This window comes from Mesoplodon mirus (assembly GCF_964341445.2).
Source record: "Mesoplodon mirus genome assembly, chromosome: 5".
Classification (NCBI taxonomy): domain Eukaryota; kingdom Metazoa; phylum Chordata; class Mammalia; order Artiodactyla; family Ziphiidae; genus Mesoplodon; species Mesoplodon mirus.
The window spans coordinates 38,181,502-38,200,358 of NC_138980.1; the positions used below are offsets into that span (position 1 = coordinate 38,181,502).

At 53.1% G+C, this 18,857-nt stretch overlaps 3 protein-coding genes across 5 annotated transcripts; all 3 read left to right on the plus strand.

The window, feature by feature from the left end:
* Positions 1-1,537: 1,537 nt before the first annotated feature.
* On the plus strand, positions 1,538-2,528 carry RETN (resistin; the record flags this gene model as incomplete). Its single annotated transcript, XM_082623233.1, has 3 exons — positions 1,538-1,655; positions 2,013-2,090; positions 2,389-2,528. 3 exons carry the CDS (start codon positions 1,538-1,540, stop codon positions 2,526-2,528), a joined length of 336 nt encoding a protein of 111 aa, XP_082479359.1.
* A 6,197-nt stretch (positions 2,529-8,725) lies between these two features.
* On the plus strand, positions 8,726-11,346 carry MCEMP1 (mast cell expressed membrane protein 1). 2 transcript variants are annotated; one of them, XM_082622869.1, is made up of 7 exons: positions 8,726-8,841; positions 9,135-9,218; positions 9,735-9,857; positions 10,012-10,062; positions 10,139-10,264; positions 10,546-10,614; positions 10,737-11,346. In XM_082622869.1, exons 1-7 carry the CDS (start codon positions 8,769-8,771, stop codon positions 10,751-10,753), a joined length of 543 nt encoding a protein of 180 aa, XP_082478995.1. In that variant the 5' UTR covers positions 8,726-8,768; the 3' UTR covers positions 10,754-11,346. The 2 variants fall into 2 exon arrangements, with proteins under 2 accessions (XP_082478995.1, XP_082478994.1); XM_082622868.1 differs by lacking the exons at positions 10,546-10,614; positions 10,737-11,346 and having other exon boundaries at positions 10,139-10,482.
* An 887-nt stretch (positions 11,347-12,233) lies between these two features.
* On the plus strand, positions 12,234-14,472 carry TRAPPC5 (trafficking protein particle complex subunit 5). Of its 2 annotated transcripts, none has more exons than XM_082622928.1 (2): positions 12,234-12,277; positions 13,828-14,472. In XM_082622928.1, the coding sequence occupies exon 2, from the start codon at positions 13,840-13,842 to the stop codon at positions 14,404-14,406; it is 567 nt and encodes a 188-aa protein (XP_082479054.1). In that variant the 5' UTR covers positions 12,234-12,277; positions 13,828-13,839; the 3' UTR covers positions 14,407-14,472. The 2 variants fall into 2 exon arrangements, with proteins under 2 accessions (XP_082479054.1, XP_082479053.1); XM_082622927.1 differs by lacking the exon at positions 12,234-12,277 and adding an exon at positions 13,489-13,701.
* Positions 14,473-18,857: the final 4,385 nt, after the last annotated feature.

The following is an 18,857-nucleotide window of genomic DNA, read 5'->3' on the forward strand; positions in this document are numbered from 1 at the left end:
GTCCTCAACTCCATCTCTACGTCTGTGTCTTTATCCCGTGCCACCCCTAGGTTCATAGCAGCATCCTTCACAATAGCCAAAAGGTGGGAACAACCCAACTGTCCATCAACAGATGATACACGAAATGCGGTATGGACATAAAATTGAATATTAGCCTTAAAAAGGAATGAGGTTCTGATCCATGCTACAACATGGATGAATCTTAAAATGTTATGCTCGGTGAAATAAGGCAGGCACAAAATGATAAATATTGTATGATTCCACTTATTTGCTATATGAATAGGCAAATTCATAGAAATAGAAACTAGATTAGAGATTACCAGGGGCTTCAAGAAGAGGAAGTGGGACTTAGTGTTTAATAGGTAAGGTTTCAGTTTAGGATGATAAAAAGAAAGTTCTGGAAATGGACAGGGGTGATGATTACACAACACTGTATGGCTGAAATCAAGCCATACTCCCTCTAAAGACTAGGGAAAAGTCGGTTCTTTGCTTCTTCCAGCTTCTGGTGGCTTCTGGCATTCCTTGGCTTGTGGCCACAGCATTCCAGTGTCTACCTCAGTGGTCACACTGCCTTAATGCTGCTGAATTTACACTTGAAAATGGTTAAAATGGTACATTTTATTTTACATGTGTTTTACCACAATTAAAAAAAAAATCCATCCATATTGGAAACAAAACAAACCCAAACAATGTGAAAAACATTCTTAGCTCATGAGTCATACAAAAATAGATGGTAGGCAGGACTTCCCTGGCGGTCCAGTGGTTAAGACTCCGTGCTTCCACTGCAGGGGGCATGGGTGTTCGATCCCTGGTTGGGGAACTAAGATCCTGCATGATGCTCAGTGTGGCCAAAAAAAAAAAAAAAAAAGATGGTGGGCTAGATCTGGCCCATGGGCCGTAGTTTGCACACTTCAGTTGTCGATTATTCTATCGAAGGAATAAACCATGATTTTATCTATCTCTTCTATGGTGATAGCTTTTTGGGAATGAACATGGCATGCAGTTCTCAAACAAGGACATTATTTTGGTCACATTTGTGTGCCCCATCCCCTCCGTGCAAGCTCCTGTGTCTCTCCCTGCCCCGTTGACTATGGTTCCTGGAATTATCCCCCAGGTTCTACCCTCTGGACCAGTCCCAGCCTGGATGTGGGAAGGGAAGGCGCTTGAAGGAGAGGCTGTGGCACCACTAGGTCCCTGGACTCTACCCTGGGGGCTTCCTTTTAGCCCCGGATGTGGGAAGGGAGGCCCAGGATGCCAGGGGTCTTAGCCAAGACAGGAAGCCCCACACTCGGAGGCCTTAAAGAGAGAGCTGAGGCAGAGGCACGTCATTCGTGTCCAAAATTGGGCCTGCTGAGTCCACGGAGAGGGTAAGTGACAGTTGCTCCCGCCTTTAAGGGCAAAGCTAGGCCTCCAGCCCCATCCCCCGTGGGGACCCAGGGTTCCCGATTGCACACATTCTGTGGGCCTGACCCTTCCCAGGTTGGAGAGGGGCTGACGCAGCTGGGGTCTCTCGGTTCCCTCTTGCAGCACCTACAGGATGAAGGCTCTCTCTCTCCTCCTCCTCCCAGTCCTGGGGCTGCTGGTGTGTGGCAAGTTGCTGTGTCCCATGGATAAAGCCATCAGTGAGAAGATCCAGGAATTCATCAGTTCCCTAAGTGAGCACCCTCGCATCCAACCTCGGCAGGGGCCTCAGGGGCCCCTCTGATCCCTGACATGGAGCGAACATCAAGTCAACCCCAACTCCAACCCCAACCAAATCTCAACCCCAAACCCAACCCAACGCCATTTCCCACCCAGCTCCACCTTTAACAACAGCTCCAAACCCTCCTCCCTCCAAAACACCCACCTCAAAGCAGAATCTTGGGAGGTGATGAGCTCCCGACCCCCTGGGCCTTCCCCAGGGGCGTTTTCTTGAGCCCCCTGCCCATCTCCAAACCACCAGGGCCTGGGCAGCATGAGATTGGGGGAGGGGCAGCTCGGTTTCACAGTTACCTCGGTCACTCCTTCCATAGTTCCTGAGGCAGTAAGGGACATTGGCCTGGACTGCCGGAGTGTCACCTCCAGGGGGCACCTGGTCACTTGCCCCTCAGGTGAGTACAGAACCCGTGGTCCAGGCTCTCAGTTCTGTTCTCAGTACCCCAAAACCCCCTCCCCTACGTCCAGCCTCTATTTCTCTAGGACCACAGAGTCTCAGCCTCTACTTCTGTAATGTCCTGGTCTGCACTCCCAGCCTTGCCCCTTCCCCCAACTCCCGGACCCCATTTCCTCAGGACACTGGTGTCCAGGCCCCCAGCCTCCCCGCCGCCCACGCTGCCAGCCCCCTGGAACCCCAGGCCCGCAGCCTCTGGCTCAGAGTCCAAGCTCTCTCCTTCTCGCTCCCCCTCGCAGGTTTCGCCGTCACCGCCTGCACCTGTGGCTCTGCCTGTGGCTCGTGGGACGTGCGCGCCGAGACCACGTGCCACTGTCAGTGCGCCGGCATGGACTGGACCGGAGCTCGCTGCTGTCGCCTGCGGGCCCGAATAGCCTAAGGTTGCGCTTGCGGAGGGGCGGGGCCTGGGGGCGTGGCCAGGCCTCGGAGGGGCGGGGTCCTGTCTCAGAGGGGCGGGGCTGGAAATAAACCTCCGAGAAGATGATGGAGAAAGCCCGGGCCCTGTGGTGTTGTCTTCTGTGGGGTGCGGGTGACTGAACCGGCATCTTCAAAAAGAGCAAGGCGCCAGAGGGAGGGGGGTGGGGGACAGCCGTGACTTTCTTCCGCCCCATTCCCCCCCCCTCCCTTGTCCGCCACTTCTACTTCCGAAAATGGGGCCTTAACTTCCTGTAATGACAACCACACCCAAGGCTCATGGCCTTCTTCAGGAGGGGAAGGGAGTGTACCGTTTATTTACTTATTTTTGGCTACACCGGGTGGGCATGTGGAATCTTAGTTCCCTGACCAGGAATCGAACCCGTGCTCCCTGCATTGGAAGCGTGGAGTCTTAACCACGGGACCAGCGGGGAGGTCCCGAGAGTGTTACCTTTGAGGCCACCTTGACGGTCACCCTAGGGTCTCGGGCCTCCTGGGAAGTTGCTGGGCCATTCTCCCCCACTGCTCACAATGAAGCCTCATCGGGATCTGGGTCTGTACAGGACAGGAACCCCCCCGCCCCCTACCCCACATACACTCCAGGGCCTCAAGCCACCAGCAGCCCCAGGGTCAGGGTGCATCCCTGAATCCATTGCTGAGTCCAGAATCCTGAGCGCCATCCCTCACTCCCCACCTGCATCAAGGGACATTCATACCCCTCATGAACACTCAAATATGAAAACACAGGGCAGGGGACTTGTTTGCTCTTTGGTGTATCCTGGTGCTTAGAAGAGAGCATGGCACATAGTAGGTGCTCAGGAAAATGTCTTGAATAAATAACCACACACATAGGTGAATACACCACCTAGGTACACACACTACACGTATGTACACAGTTACACATGGCCATGTGCACACACAGTACACAACCCAGTTACCACTGTCACACAAAGACACTGTGCCCACAGACACACACATGCCCACTGTGGAGAAGGACCTAGGGACACATAGACACATGTATGCCTTAGACAGACACTCGTACTTCCAACATCAAGTCCCCACCCCAGCTTGGATGACATTGGTCTCAGTCTGGAGTCAAAGCCCTAGAAGGCAAATCCTCAGCATTGCTGTGGGCACAAATCCAGGTGATTCAACGTCCGGTTTCCTGAGAATCTTAACCCAGGAGTCTCAAAATCCAGCCCCTGAGAGATGCAGACAGAGACTTCAGAACACTTAGTGCCCAGTCATTTTTAAAATTTATTTATTTATTTATTTATTTATGACTGTGTTGGATCTTCGTTGCTGTGCACGGGCTTTCTCTAGTTGCAGTGAGCGGGGGCTACTATTCGTTGCGGTGGGCGGGCTTCACACTGTCCTGGCTTCTCTTGTTATGGAGCACGGGCTCTAGGTGCACAGGCTTCATTAGTTGTGGCACGTGGGCTCAGTAGTTGTGGCTCGTGGGCTCTAGAGCTCAGTCTCAAGTAGTTGTGGCACACGGGCTTAGTTGCTCCGCGGCATGTGGGATCTTCCCGGGCCAGGGCTCGAACCCATGTCCCCTGAATTGGCAGGCAGATTCTTAACCACTGTGCCACCAGGGAAGCCCCAGTACCCGGTCTTAAGAGGGACCCAAGACTTAAATGTCACAGACCCCAGCAGCACACTCCAGAGGCTGAAGAATGGGTGACAGGGTGGGTTTGTGGTTTTCAGGATGTTTTGGACTCTCTTCCCACTGACAACCACCCCCTATGATGGTACACCCATCTGTCTGATCATGGTAGTCATGAGCTGAGATCACACAAACACTTCTGGTGCCCATGGAGCCCACCAGACCCCAATCCAGGGATTCCCCTCCCAGGTCCTCCCTCCTCACCCCACCTTGACCATGGGGTTGGAGTGGGACCACTGAGTCAGAAGAGTGTTAAGGACCAGAGAGGGCGAGTGTAGTACCTTGTCCATCCCGCTCCCTCACTGTCCCCTGACCCTGATGCGAGTGCCTCTTTGTCTCCAAGACCCACAATTGTCCCCCTGTATCTGGACCCCAAGAAGAGCCTCTTTAGAGGTCTCAGTTCCAACACAGTCATCCTCCTGTCTCAGAGTGCAGACTTTGACAGGCAAAGCCCCTTCTTAAGCCTCTTTCTTCATTTGCCAACTGCCCAGCCCCCTGTAGTAGCCAAGACTGTGCTAGTTGCAGGTGCCGCAGACCCCCCCCCCCCGTCAAGCTAGCTCGAGCAAAAGTGGAAGGACATTTCTGGATTATGTAACTGAGAGGCTCAGGGTTAGAATAACAGACTCAGGTATGGCTGGATCTAGGGTCTCAGATAATGTCTCCAGGACCCGACTCCCTGTCAGGTCTGCTCTCCTTAGTGTTGGCTTCACTCTCAAGCAAGTTCTCCCCTGTCACAGCACCAGGCTTATATCCTGGCAGTCTGACAGAGGGGAAAAAGGAGTGAATGCCCTTTTTCTTGGTTAACCCAATAAAAGCCTCAGGCTTGGGGACTTCCCTGGTGGTCCAGTGGGTAAGACTGCGTGCTCCCAATGCAGGGGGCTCAGGTTCAATCCCTGGTCAGGAAACTAGATCCCGCATGCATGCTGGCACAACCAAAATAAGCAAGCAAACAAAAGAATCCCAAAAGCCTTCGGCCTGAGTCTCATTGGTTGAGTCTGGCTCATTCTGCCCACCCCTTTGTCAAATTTTGGACTTTGATTGGCTGGGCCTGGATCATGTGCTCACCCTAAACCAATACCTGGTTAGGACACATTTTCTTTCTTAAAAGAAAATTGAAACTGTTGCTCCATGAAAGGATCTGGTCAGGCAACCCCATGGAGCCCTCTTAGGCCACCATGACATGGTTGCTTGTGGATTTCCAGTTCTGGGGCTACCTTTTTCTCAAAGTCCAGAGGGCTGGAGCCTGGTCTTAGCCTCATCGGAGCTAGGGAAACGTGTAATGCCACGGCCCCACCCCCTTTGCCTGTCCACCAGAGCAGAGCCAGTTCCCCATTGGTCCATCTCTTCTGTGGCTATTACATCAGCAGGGGCGGGGTCACATCTCTCAATGGCTGACTTTGTAAGAGGAGATGGAGGAGCTGGCACCTAATCATTATTAAATTGATCGTCCTTGAACAGACAAAATTGGCAATACTTTAGGAAAGAGAACATTATCCTCACCAGCCAGATCTCAGGGACCATTCCAAAGTTATCTAGAATTTAATCACATATTTTAAACCTAAAACATACTCACTTTCCACGCATAGAAAGCTTTAAACTTATTTTTTCCAAAGGGAGTGTAACAGAGCAGGACCCTACGGGGCCTTCCCAGGACAGACACCACCTCCCCCCATGTCCTCTGCCTGCCTCTTGTCTGTAGAAAAAGTTTAGCCAAAGAATAAATTTAATCAGAGAAATGAAAACATGCAGAAGCAAAGAAGAACAATCAAACAGGACAAAAGAATAGTTTTGCCATTCAGCAAAGTCAGGACCTTTAGTTCCTCCTCAAGGGCTATAGATAATATTCTGAGCCATAGGCTTTGAGCTGCTTAGTGGATACCAAAACCCCTACCAGGTGGGGGAAGTTAACTACGTGATGACCAGACTGTAGCCATGACATAAGCTGCCCCATCTTACACAATTCTGAGAACTGGCCTCAAGGAAATGGGAACAAACCAACCCTGGAACTGAAGATTAATTGTACTTAAAACAATCCAGATGACATTGATCACACCACTGCATGACCAACTTCAAGGTGATTGTCAGAGCCGACTCTACTGTTTCTGCATGTAGCCCCCTCCCTCCATGTATCCACCCCTGAAACTCCCCTTTAAAAGCTTTTGCCCCCTGATTGGCAGCTGGGAGATGTCTTTTGGACATGAGTCTGCCTTCTTCCCAGGTTGCTGGCCTCCTGAATAAAGCAACCTTTTCTTTTCAACCAACACTTGTCTCTCGAGTATCAGCTTTTGAGTGGTGATATGCCAAACCTGAGTTCAGTAACAGGAAAAAATTATAATATTCTAGACCAGCACTGTCCAATATGGCAGTGAAATGTAGCCAGTCCAAGTTGAAATGTGCCTTAAGTGTAAGTACACGTTTGGTTTTGAAGACTTAGTACCCCCCCCAAAAAAGGTAAAATGTCTCAATAAACATGTGGTTCACAAACAACTGATTAAAAAATAGTCCAAAAACCTGAATAGACATCTTTCCAAAGAAGACATACAGATGGCTAATGGGCACATAAAAAGATGCTCAACATCACTAATTATTAAAGAAATGCAAATTAAAACCACAGTGAGATATCCCCTCAACTTATCAGAATGGCTTTTATTTAAAAACCTACAAATGACAAATGTTGGCAAGGATGTGGAGAAAATAAAACCCTTATACACTGTTGGTAGGAATGTAAATTGGTCCAGCTACAATGCAAAACATTATGGTGGTTCCTCAAAAAACTAAAAATAGAACTAATATATGATCCAGAAAAATTCCACTCCTGGGTATATATCCAAAAAATTGAAAACACTAATTTGAAATGATAAATGTACCCCAATGTTCACAGCAGCATTATTTACAATAGCTGAGATACGGAAGCAACCCAAGTTTCGATCAACAGATGAATGGATAAAGAAGTTGTGATATATATGTATATAAATATACATATATACACACATACATACACACACTGGAATATTACTCAGCCATGAAAAAGGATGAAATTCTGCCATTTGCAACAACATGGATGGACTTGGAGGGTATTATGTTTAGTGAAATCAGCCAGACAGAGAAAGACAAATACTGTATGTTATCACTTGTATGTGGAATATAAAAAAATTTTTTTTAATGAATGTATATTAAAAAACAGAAACAGACTCACAGATATAGAGAACAAACTAGTGGTTACTAGTGGGGAGAGAGAAGGGGAAGGGACAATGTACGCTTAAGGGATTAAGAGATACACACTACTATGTATAAAGTAGATAAGCAACAAGGATATATGGTACAGCACAGGGAAATATAGCCATGGAGTATAGTCTATAAAAATATTGAGTCACTATGCTGTACACCTGAAACTAACATAATATTATAAACTGACTATACTTCAATTTTTAAAAACCCTGCCAAAAATCCACATTATACTCTATCAGAAGGCACCACTCTAGACTTAAAGAAAAACTTCCTTATATACTTTGTCTCATTTTAATCCCCAGTTCTCAAGGTCAGATAGACACAAAGAGAGATTTAAGACACCTAAACAGAGTGGAGACAGTGTGAGCGCATGAATATGTATAAGCATGCAAATGAGCATGCCATGTGTACACGTGAACAGATATGCGACTGGGGGTATTCAGGAGTGTGTGTATGCAAGTGTTTGTGTGGGTCTGGGTAGGCGAGCAGATGTGTGGATGCGGGTGGGTGTGTTTCTGAGTGTTTCTCTGTCAGGGGTCTCCAGGTGGAGGACGAACTACTTCCGGGGTTAGGTCAAGGTGATGTCTGGCGTCAGTCCCAAATGTAGGGGTGGAGTTCCAGTGGTTAGTTCCATTGCCTCATATCCGTTCCTCTCCTCCAAGGGGCCCTGAAGAAGTAGAACTTCTCAGGGTGGAGCTGAGGGGTGGGACTAGGGCAGCAGGAAGGTAGGTGTGGGGACCTAGGAATCCTGCCTCCAAGGCTGGATGCCCTTGCCCCCAAAAGTGGGACTCTGGGGAGCCACAGCATCTCCCGTGAGAGCAAGAGGGATGGGAAGATGAGGTTTATCCAGGTAGACACACACACAGCTTCCTGTAAAGTCCCTGACCATCCTCTTTTTTTAAAAAAAATATTTTATTGACTATAATTGACATAGGACATTGCATAAGTTTACGATGTACAACATGTTGATGTGATACATTTGTATATTGCAATATGATGATCACCATTGCATTAGTTAACACCTCTACCCCAAGTTCCTGACCATCCGATTCTGTTTCTGGGTCTATGGGCATCTCTTCTTGGTCCTCCCTGAGACCTCTGGTCTCCTAAGATCCCTCTCTAGCTGGGGTTGGGGTGAGAATGTCCCAGGGTGGGAGGGTCCTGCATCCCTGAAAAGAGGAGACTGACCTCTCCTTCCTCTCCTCCACCCCAACCCAGAGACTTCCTCATCTGCCCAGAAGCTTTCTGGCGGGTGGGGTTGTGTGTAGACAAATTGGTAGGCTGGGGACTTCGGAGGCTGAGGAAAGCTACATGAACCAGGAGATCGAGATGCAGGCGGAGGCCTTCAAAGACAAGAAATGGGGGTCCCCAGCCAATAAAGAAGGTTAGACACCTTGGGTGGGGAGGGGAGAGGTCAAGAGCTGAAAGTGGGGGCCAGAGGGTTCCTTCCCCCACCCAGAGTGTGTGTGTGTCTGTTTATCACCCAAATATTCACTCACATCCTCTCCACTTAATCAAGATGTAGATCTTAGTTCCCCACTCCTTATCTTTACACCCAGAAGCTTGTTGCGTGCAGGGCCCCATGAATCCAGACGTCTGAGGCCCCTCTCCCACCCTCACCCCTGTCCCGGCGCTCTCAGCAGCTTTCTTCAATCACTCTCACTGACCTGCCCACAGGTGCAGATGACCCTGCCTATGAGAATATCACCTTCAAAACCCAGCACCAGCCAAAGGGCAGTCATTCACCTCCCAAGAGTAAGGGTAAGCCCACTAACCCACATCACACAGCCTTGGGAGGGGCCCATGGGAGGGACAAGGGGCAGTGTGTGGAGGTCAGGGTCAATGATGTGGGGTGTGGTGGCATCAAGGCTTGTGTGTGACAGCGGTGGGGGGTAGCTTTGAGGAGGTGGTGATAATGATGATGTGATTGTGCCGGTGGGGGTGCTGGTGAAGGTCTGGGTGTTGGTGATGGTGAGTAGGGGACCACGTAGTGGATCGGGACAGAACCACCTAGATAGAGCTGATGAGGGTGCTGATGAGGTCCTGGTGATGGAAACAATGCTGGTAACAACGGGTATTGATGTTGGTGGGTGTTGGTGACAGGGATGTTAAGGGGGGCATGTTGGTGGCAGTGTTGTTGATGGCCACAGCTGCTTATGGTATCGGGAACAGTGGGTGTAGGTGAACAGCTGTCGCTGGTGTTACAGTCAGTGTTGATGGTCTGAGTGGCGGTGTTGGGCCCTGGAGATGACCTGTCCTGCCTCTACCCCATTCCAGCCCAGTCCAAGCCACCCTCCAACCCTGCCCAGGTCCCCCATTGGTTGCCTAGAGCCGTGATGAGTCTGTATGTTCTCCTCGCTCTGCCCTGCATCGTCCTCTTAGCCTTGGTCCTGGTGAAGAGTGAGTGAGGTGTTTTGTTCTGTTTTGGTGGTGGAGGAAGGGGCTGGGGCAGTGTGGAGGGGTTCCCAGGAGCTGGGGCGGTCCAGCGCTGCTCCCAACTGCAGACCTGAGGCGATTCTAAGGTTTTCTTGCCTCCCCACCCCATCCTGAACAGATTCTGAGATGTCCCAGGAGCTGCTGGTCTTGAGAAGGGAGCTCCAGAACGGTGAGGGAAGGACCTGGGTCGGGGTGGCGGTAGGGAGAGCAGAGGTGACACAGACAACCCTGATCCACACCCTCAGTCTCCCTTTCAGTGAGAGAGTGCCAGGACAAGGAGAAGAAGCGCTGGAGCGATGTCGAGCAGGGCATTGACACAGTCAAGAGCAAGGTCCATGAAGGGAACCAGAAACTGAGGACGCTGGCGACAGGTGCCCTTATAGACCTCCACTGGGCGAATTTGCCTCCATGCCCAATATTGGGCTGGGTGCTGGGGAGTCGGGGGAGGGGACAGCAGGGGTCCCGCCCTTCCAGAGCACAAGGTTTGGAGAGGTGATGGATGTCACCCTCCAAGTCACTTGGGGAGTATATAAATGCATGGGAACTCCAAGAACATGGGCTGTGTGGCACCCCAGGTTGGGGGCTGGGCAGGGAGAAGGCTTCCAATAAAGCTAAGAAAGCCCCACTTGAGCTTTTTCCTGTCTCTCCCCAGTCTCAAACATAAACGAAATCAAGGCTACATTACAGAAAATCCTCCAGATGTTGAAGATGCCAAATCCAAGTCAGTTGGGCCCAGGGGAGGCGGATGAGGGGCCCCCTTGGATTTGGCCCCAGGTTCTCTTTCAAGAGTGGGATCTGTCTGACCTCGGGTCTCCACCCTTCACCCCCGCCCCCACCCCGCAGAGCCCACACCTCAATAAAAGAAAAGACATCAAAGCCCTGGCTACACCTCGGAGGACAAGATAGCACCTCTCAGTGAAGATGGGAAATGGGGGCCCCAGCCTGGTCTGAAGCTGTGCTTCATCCCACGTGTAGAAAATCATGTGTCTTGGTGAATGTGTTGTGGAGTTGCGTGTGTGCGTATGTGCTCGTGTGTCGGGGTTAGCACTTCACGGAGGGCGGGTATTTCAGTGTTTCCCACAGGAGGGTGTTATGGGTGAATGTTGAAGGTGGGAGTCACAGCGAGTATGGGGTGCACCCCTATGTCACTGTACATGTGATGCACATGTGTATTTCAGCGTGTTGTGAGTGTAATGCATGTCACCATGGGTGGCTGTGGCGACCACAGTAGTGTGTCACTGTGGGTGTGCGTGTTGGTGACACGTGTTACACGTGCCCATTTCAGCATAAACACATGTGTGTCCTGCGGGATGTTGTGTGATGGAGGTGTGAGTGGGTGGGGTGGGCACACCATGGGAATGTATCACTGTAATTGTGGGCGTGTGCCCTGTCACACCCACCTGTCACGCTGTGCCGGCCTGAACAGGTGTGTGTCAACACGAGTGTGCCTGATTATGCCACTGAGGGTGCTCAGAGCATGGACCCGCATGTGTCCATTTGTTTCTGCCCTCACATTCCGCGATTCATGATGATAAAGGCCAAGGGGAAACAACGCGTCTTTCAGATCTGTTATTGGTGTGGCTGGGGAGCTTTGAAACCTGGTAGGGAGGGTCAGTAAGTGTTCAGACTCGGAGAATGAGAAAGGTCACACGGTGAACACGTGGGCGTAATGCCAGGAACCCTGGGGGCAGGAGAACCAATGTCCGCAGTGGGTCCCAGTGTGTCCATGAATGTGTACCCTGGGAGCGACTAAGTCCCTGCGCCGCTGAGTGTGTGCCCATGAGGGTCTGTGGCCTGAGATGTCCAATGTCTCCCTAAGTGTTCATGGGCCCACGAATGTATGAGCCCCTGAGTATGTCCTGTGCTTGTGAATGTATCTGTCCACAGGGCATGTATTCATGAGGGCACATGTCCTTAAGTGTACTATGCCCACGGCTCATGGATGTACGTCCTCTGAGAACTTGTGCCCACGGACATGCGTATGGACCCTAAGACAAGTGGACATGTTCGCATGGACATATGTGTGTCCCTAAGACAGGTGAGTGTGTGTGCATGGGCATACGTGTGCCCCCGAGACAAGTAGACATATGCCCAAGGACGCACATGTTCCTAAGACAGAGACGTGTGCCCATCATCAAATGTGTGCTCCTGAGCAGATGGACGACCCGTGCCGCTGTCCCCTTTATAACGGGCCAACCAAGGCCAACCAGGCCCCCGGCCCGGGCCGCACCCCTCTGTAGGGTCGCACGGACACGCGCACCCCCGTGCGGCCACTCTCGGGAATCACAGAGCGCGCCCCGCCCGTCCCGCCTCGGCGCCTGCGCACGCCGGGCCTTTTACGGCGCCGTAAAGCAGCTCGGCCGAATTGGCTGCCGCAAGTCCCGGTGAGACCCCGCCCGTCACCACCCCTCCCGCCGCCGTGCCGCGTCCGTTCCCCGACCCCTCTCCGCGGGTCTTTGGGTCCTGGGTCAGGGTCTCGGCGTCCACGATCCCCGGAATCCCTCTTCGGCCCACCCCGGGGGACCATGAGGAGGGTGGGCTCCTTCCCGATCCCTCTGCCTGGTCCATGCCGGGGCCGGGGTCGCGGGATCCCGGTCTTTCCACGGCTTAGCTCACCAACCCCATGGCAGGCGGGTGGAGGGGTCTCAACACTCCCCCCTCCCCTCTCGCGCGCTGGGCAGTCCCCATGTAGGCAGCTGCGCACCGGGGCAGGGGCGTCCTGGAGCTCTTGAGATTCCCCTCCCGTGGTCTTTTCATCCCCCACGCAGACCTGGTTGGGGCCCTCTCAGCATCCCCAGACCCTTCCGGCTTCTGGCCAGGTGCCTGCGTAGTGGGGGCGGGGTTCTCAGTTACCCCTACCGAACCCACCCTTAGCAGGGGTGTGTGTGTCTCAGAGACCTTGGGATTCCCCGCCCCGCCCCATCCGCTGCCATTCCCATCGCTGATCCATATTATTTTTTCTTTTTTTTTTTTGGTCTCAGCACCCACTAGGGATTTTCTCCCAGCAACCCCCTTCCGGGTCTCTCGCCACCGACAGCCGTGGCTTCACGCCCTGTGATGGGAGGATCACTGCCCCCCTTCCTGTCTCCCCTAACCCCTGGGTCCGACAGTCTGCCCCCTCCCTCTTTCCACGGTGCAGCTACCTTTCTGGAAAGCACGCGGGTGGGGGGTTCCCAACGCCTTCTCTGGCTGCCCCTCCAGTCTTTTTACAAACGCAGGCCCACTCAAAGAGGCATGCTTCGTGCATGACAAATTGGTGCTGCCCGAGGGTGCGGGTTTGGAAGGGTTCCCAGCATCCTCTCCTGGCTTGCCCCATGTGTCTTGCCTGTTCCCCAAGCCCCCAACCCTCCTGGCCGTTGGTCTCCACACACCCCCTACTCCTCTCTCCCAGTTTCTCTGACTTTCCGCAGGGGAGAGGCAGGGAAGTTCTCTTCACCCAGGGAAGTCAGCGCTGTTGCTGCTGGAGCGCATGGCGGGGGGAGGGATAGTTGCAAGTGTACTCTCACGGCCCCCATCCTCGTCCCCTTCCTGCCCTAGGTTTGACGCCCCCCTCCCCGCGCACTAGTTTTCTGGTTACTCGTACAGGCGGCGGAGGGCTTAGCACGGTGCTTTGAACGCACAAGGATCACCTGGAACTCGAGGGGGTGGTTTCGAGCGCCCCCTTCTGGTCCCCCTCTTGTCTCTCCTCCCACCTTCCCCCTCCACCCCTCTCCCTCCCAAATCCTCTCCTCGCCTAAGGTACAAGCCTACCCCCTCTCCCGTTTGGCCGTCGCTGGCTAGGCGTAACGGAGGTATGCTTTACGCTCAGGTGGGTACCTCCTTTCCTTCTACTCATCTCTTCCCACGTGGGAAATCACTGATGGAGCGCACAGGGAGGTGGTAGAGAGGGGCTCCTTCCCGCCTCTGACACCCACGTTTTCTCGTCTCCCCGCAGGGCAGCGGCGGCATGGAGGCGCGCTTCACGCGCGGGAAGTCGGCGCTGCTGGAGCGCGCGCTGGCCCGGCCGCGCACCGAGGTGAGCCTGAGCGCCTTCGCGCTGCTCTTCTCCGAGCTGGTGCAGCACTGCCAGAGCCGCGTCTTCTCTGTGGCGGAGCTGCAGGCTCGCCTGGCCGCGCTAGGCCGCCAGGTGGGCGCCCGCGTTCTGGATTCGCTGGTGGCTCGCGAAAAGGGCGCCCGGCGCGAAACCAAGGTGCTGGGCGCCCTGCTCTTCGTTAAGGGCGCCGTGTGGAAGGCGCTCTTCGGCAAGGAGGCCGACAAGCTGGAGCAGGCCAATGACGACGCCCGCACTTTTTACATCATCGAGCGGGAGCCGCTCATCAACACGTACATCTCCGTGCCCAAGGAGAACAGCACGCTCAACTGCGCCAGCTTCACGGCTGGCATCGTGGAGGCGGTGCTCACGCACAGTGGCTTCCCCGCCAAGGTCACGGCGCACTGGCACAAGGGCACCACGCTCATGATCAAGTTCGAGGAGGCGGTCATCGCCCGAGACCGGGCCCTGGAGGGCCGCTGATTCCGCCCCCCCCCCCAATCCTTATAAAGGATGAAGATAGCCCCCTTCCCAAGCGTGTCTTGTGTCTTGTGTGAGGGCCTCAGAGATCCGCTCAACACCTTGACCCGGGAATTCCCTGGCGGTGCAATGATTAGGACTCGGCGCTTTGGCACTTTCACTGCCGAGGGTGCGGGTTCAATCCCTGGTCAGGGAACTAAGACCCCGCAAGCCCCGTAGCGTGGCCAAACAAAACGAAAACACCCACCTTGACCCAGGCCCCTGCCTCAGGCTGCTGAGGGATGCCAAGGCCCAAGTGTGTTTATTTATTATTATTATCTTTAAAAATATTTTATTTATTTATTTGGCTGCTCCAGGGTCTTAGTTGCGGCATGCGGGATCTAGTTCCCTGACCGGGGATCGAACCCGGGCCCCCTGCGTTGGGAGCACGGAGTCTTAACCACTGGGCCACCAGGGAAGACCCCCCAAGTGTGTTTATAGTACAGTGGGGAGGTGGGGTGGGGGCAGAGGGAAGATAAACCAGGCCCAAGGAGTTGCTGGTATGGCTGCAGTAGGGAGAATGCTGGCACCTTCCGGAATCGCAGCTGGAGGCCATCCCTCGGCTGAGGAGGTGGGTGTGGGGAGAGTATCAGGGTGGAGAGATCAGGCCAAGGGAGACTCTCTGGACCAGGGGCTGGCACACTTTTTCTGTAAAGGACCAGAGGGTGAATAGTTTGCGCCCAGCAGCCTCTGTCCAACTACTTGCACTGTAGACAGCAATAGGTTAAGGAGTGGGTGTAGCTGTGTGTCTAGAAAACAGACAGAGGGTGGTTGTTTGTCAACCCTCCACACCTTTTTTTTTTTAAATTTATTATTTATTCTATTTTTGGCTGCGTTGGGTCTTCGTTGCTGCACACAGGCTTTCTCTAGTTGTGGCGAGCGGGGGCTACTCTTCATTGCGGTGGGCGGGCTTCTCATTGCGGTGGCTTCTCGTTGCAGAGCATGGGCTCTAGGCGCGCGGGCTTCAGTAGTTGTGGCACGTGGACTCAGTAGTTGTGGCGCACGGGCTTAGTTTCTCCACGGCACGTGGGATCTTCCTGGACCAGTGCTCGAACCCGTGTACCCTGAATTGGCAGGCGGATTCTTAACCACTGCACCACTAGGGAAGTCCCCAACCCTTTTTTTTTTTTTTAAACCCTTGCTACTCAAAAGTGTGGTCCCGGGCCTCGGTGTCAGCATCCTCCAGGAGCCTGTCGGAAATGCAGACCCTCAGGCCCACCCCAGACTACCCTCTCAGAGCCTGCATTTTAGCGAGGTCCCCAGGGGATTCCTGTGTGCAAACGGGCGGCTGCCCCCCTCCACCCCCCAAGAGTTTCCAATGCTGCAGATCTGGGGTGAGCCGGGGATTTGCATCTCTAACAAGTTCCTAGGAACTTCTGTTAACTCCAGGGGCCTCACTTTGAGAACCCTGGCCTGAGAGACCTGGTTCTCTAGGGGAAACAGGTGGGTTCACTTGAAAGTCATCTGGGTGCTTAAAATAGTTTGCGGTTCATCTCTAAACACATGATCCCATTACCTGAACACACGTTCCTTGTTGACAAAGGAAAGTAACTACATTTCAGGCAAACTGCCCTTTTGACCACCACCCTTGGTCTCTTGATCACTCCTCACACTTCCCGCCACCCCAATGAAAGCCCTTCAGGACTTTGGAGGGGAAAATTTCTTCACACTTTCGCTTCCCCCCTCACGCCCTTGGCCAAGACCTGAACAAGTGTGTTTTGTTTGTTTTGTTTTTTTGCGGTTCGCGGACCTCTCACCACTGCGGCCTCTCCCATTGTGGAGCACAGGCTCCGGACGCGCAGGCTCAGTGGCCATTGCTCATGGGCCCAGCCGCTCTGCGGCACGTGGGATCCTCCCAGACCGGGGCACGAACCCGCGTCCCCTGCATCAGCAGGTGGACTCTCAACCACTGCGCCCAGGGATTCTCGGCGGGGGAACACCCTGGGCCAAACTCCTGGACGGGCTGCTTTCCAACTCCAGGGTTGATACTCTGCCTCTCAGGAAGACGTCCACCTGTGCCCCCATGTTCCACCTACCAACCAGGGCTAGGCCAGGCTGTCCACCGAGCAGGGAGGGGCCTGGCTGGAATGTCCCCGGACCGTGCACTCCAAGAGAGCAGGCACCGTGTTACCTCATCTGTCATGCTGTGTCCCCAGCTTGAGGACAGGTAGCCCTCAGTACATGTCTACTGAATGAATGACTCTGGTGGCCTGAGGCTGTTCATTCTGGGCCCCCAAATGTCCCTCTCAACCTTGATTAGGGCTAATTATGGGGACCTGAACCTACTGCATGTTTTGCTGGGTGACAGGCGAGGAACATTTTTAGCAGGGGAGAAAGTTGTCAGGTGGGCAACAGAGAGAGGTCACTGGGGGCCACTGGGTGGGCAAAGATGGCAGGAGGCCTGGGAGGTGGGGACCCTGGGGGACTTTCATGGAGGCCAGGTGGGGGTGGGGACACTGCGGGGGGCTGTCACCTGGTCCAGGAGCCAGAGGAGGTGGCCTGGGGCAGTGGCAATGGGGATGGAGAGAAGCAGGTCAGTTTGAGATGAGATAGCCTTTATGATGGGAGGGACGTGGGGGTGGGTGCTTGGAAGATGCTATGGAAAATGACCAGTGTGGGTGGACAGCTGGGCAGTGAGGACACAGGAAGGAGGAGAGAAAGTTTGGGAACAAGTCCTGCTGGGCTGTGGGGAGGCCACAGGATGGGGTTCTGGATAGAGGCTGGGCCTGTGATGGAATCTGGAGCTTCAGAGCTTCTAACAACTCTGCAGGCCCAGGCGCCCCAGCCCGAGGCCATACTGGTGCCCAGTGGCCCTACATGTTCTAACTGGGACTCAACGACTTGCGTGATGCTAGGTTCCTGCCAAGACTCAATTTAGACACCCACACAACACACACACACACGCCACAAAAGCACAAATCGACATGCAAAGACATCCACACAACACACATACAAAGATTCAGACAGGGCTTCCCTGGTGGTGCAGTGGTTGAGAGTCCGTCTGCCGATGCAGGGGACATGGGTTCGTGCCCTGGTCCAGGAAGATCTCACATGCCGCGGAGCCGCTAGGCCCGTGAGCCATGGCCGCTGAGCCTGCACTTCCGGAGCCTGTGCTCCGCAACGGGAGAGGCCACAGCGGTGAGAGGCCCGCGTACCGCAAGAAAAAAAAAAAAAGATTCAGACACACGGACAAACAGCACTATCCAACCACAGATACCTACACGATGCAAAACTGCACATGCCCCACGTGCACACAGACACAACCCAGAGGCATCTACACAACACACACAAAGATACAGACCACAGATATCACCAAACCACACACGTACACAACGCATACACTTAGATATACACAGACACAGACAAATACACAGAAATGCACAGAGGTACACACAACACACACACAAACACACAGAGACAACACACAGTGGGACTACAGATGCAAGATAGACGCACCCAATGTGCACACAGATACACACAACGTAATCACATGCACACATAAACACAAACGCACATATAAGTGTACCAAAACATACACACACAAAACGCACATAGAGACACACCACAGATATGCAACACACACGCACACGCGCAAGTACACGGTCATACAGACACACACGTACGCCCTCTACCGGTCTTCTGCAGAACTGTTTCCAAAGAGGGCTTGATGGACAGAAGCAGGGCCCTCCTCCAGCAGCCCTCCTGCTGGAGGAGGGGAGGAGGGCTGGACTTGGCCCTCCTCTCCCCACCCCCCATCCCCCACAGGCCTCAGTTTCCCCTTAGAACCTCTCCCTCCACCTCTGTACCACCGCCCGGCTTCAATCACCCCCAATCCTTGCTACTTCCCACATCTCTGTTCAGCCCCGTGCATCTCCTGTGCATCGTTCGTTCATGCGACGAAAAAACTCATCAATAGTCAATCTAAGAAAGAAACGGAGAATTTTATTGGAGCCAACCTGAGGATTATAACCTGGGAGACAGTCTCTCAGAGAGCTCTGAGGGCTTTTCCGAAGAGGTAAAGGGGGAGGCCAGTATAGATGTGATTTTGGAGAAGGGGGGTTCGTGCAATCGAGCAGTCATCTTATTAATTTTTTAACTTTAACTTTTTAATTTTTTTATTTTTGGCTGTGCCACGTGGCATGTGGGATTTTAGTTCCCCAACCAGGGATGGAACCCACACCCCCTGCATTAGAAGCACAGAGTCTTAACCACTGGACCACCAGGGAAGTCCCTCATCTTTTTTTTTTTTTAATTTTATTGAAGTATAGTTGATTTACAATGTTGTGTTAATTTCTGCTATACAGCAAAGTGACTCAGTTATACATATATATTCTTTTTCATATTTCATATTTGAGTACTCATCTTGGTAGAAGGTTGCTGCTGTTCTCGAGGAACAGATATCTTAGTTGATGGTT

Excerpts from the sequence above, each read along its gene's own strand:
- MCEMP1 (XM_082622868.1), top strand. The coding sequence starts at position 8,769 with ATGAACCAGGAGATCGAGATGCAGGCGGAGGCCTTCAAAGACAAGAAA. Across the intron at positions 9,858-10,011 it reads AGCCTTGGTCCTGGTGAAGA|ATTCTGAGATGTCCCAGGAG; the intron begins GTGAGTGAGGTG and ends CATCCTGAACAG. Across the intron at positions 10,063-10,138 it reads GAGAAGGGAGCTCCAGAACG|TCTCCCTTTCAGTGAGAGAG; the intron begins GTGAGGGAAGGA and ends CCACACCCTCAG.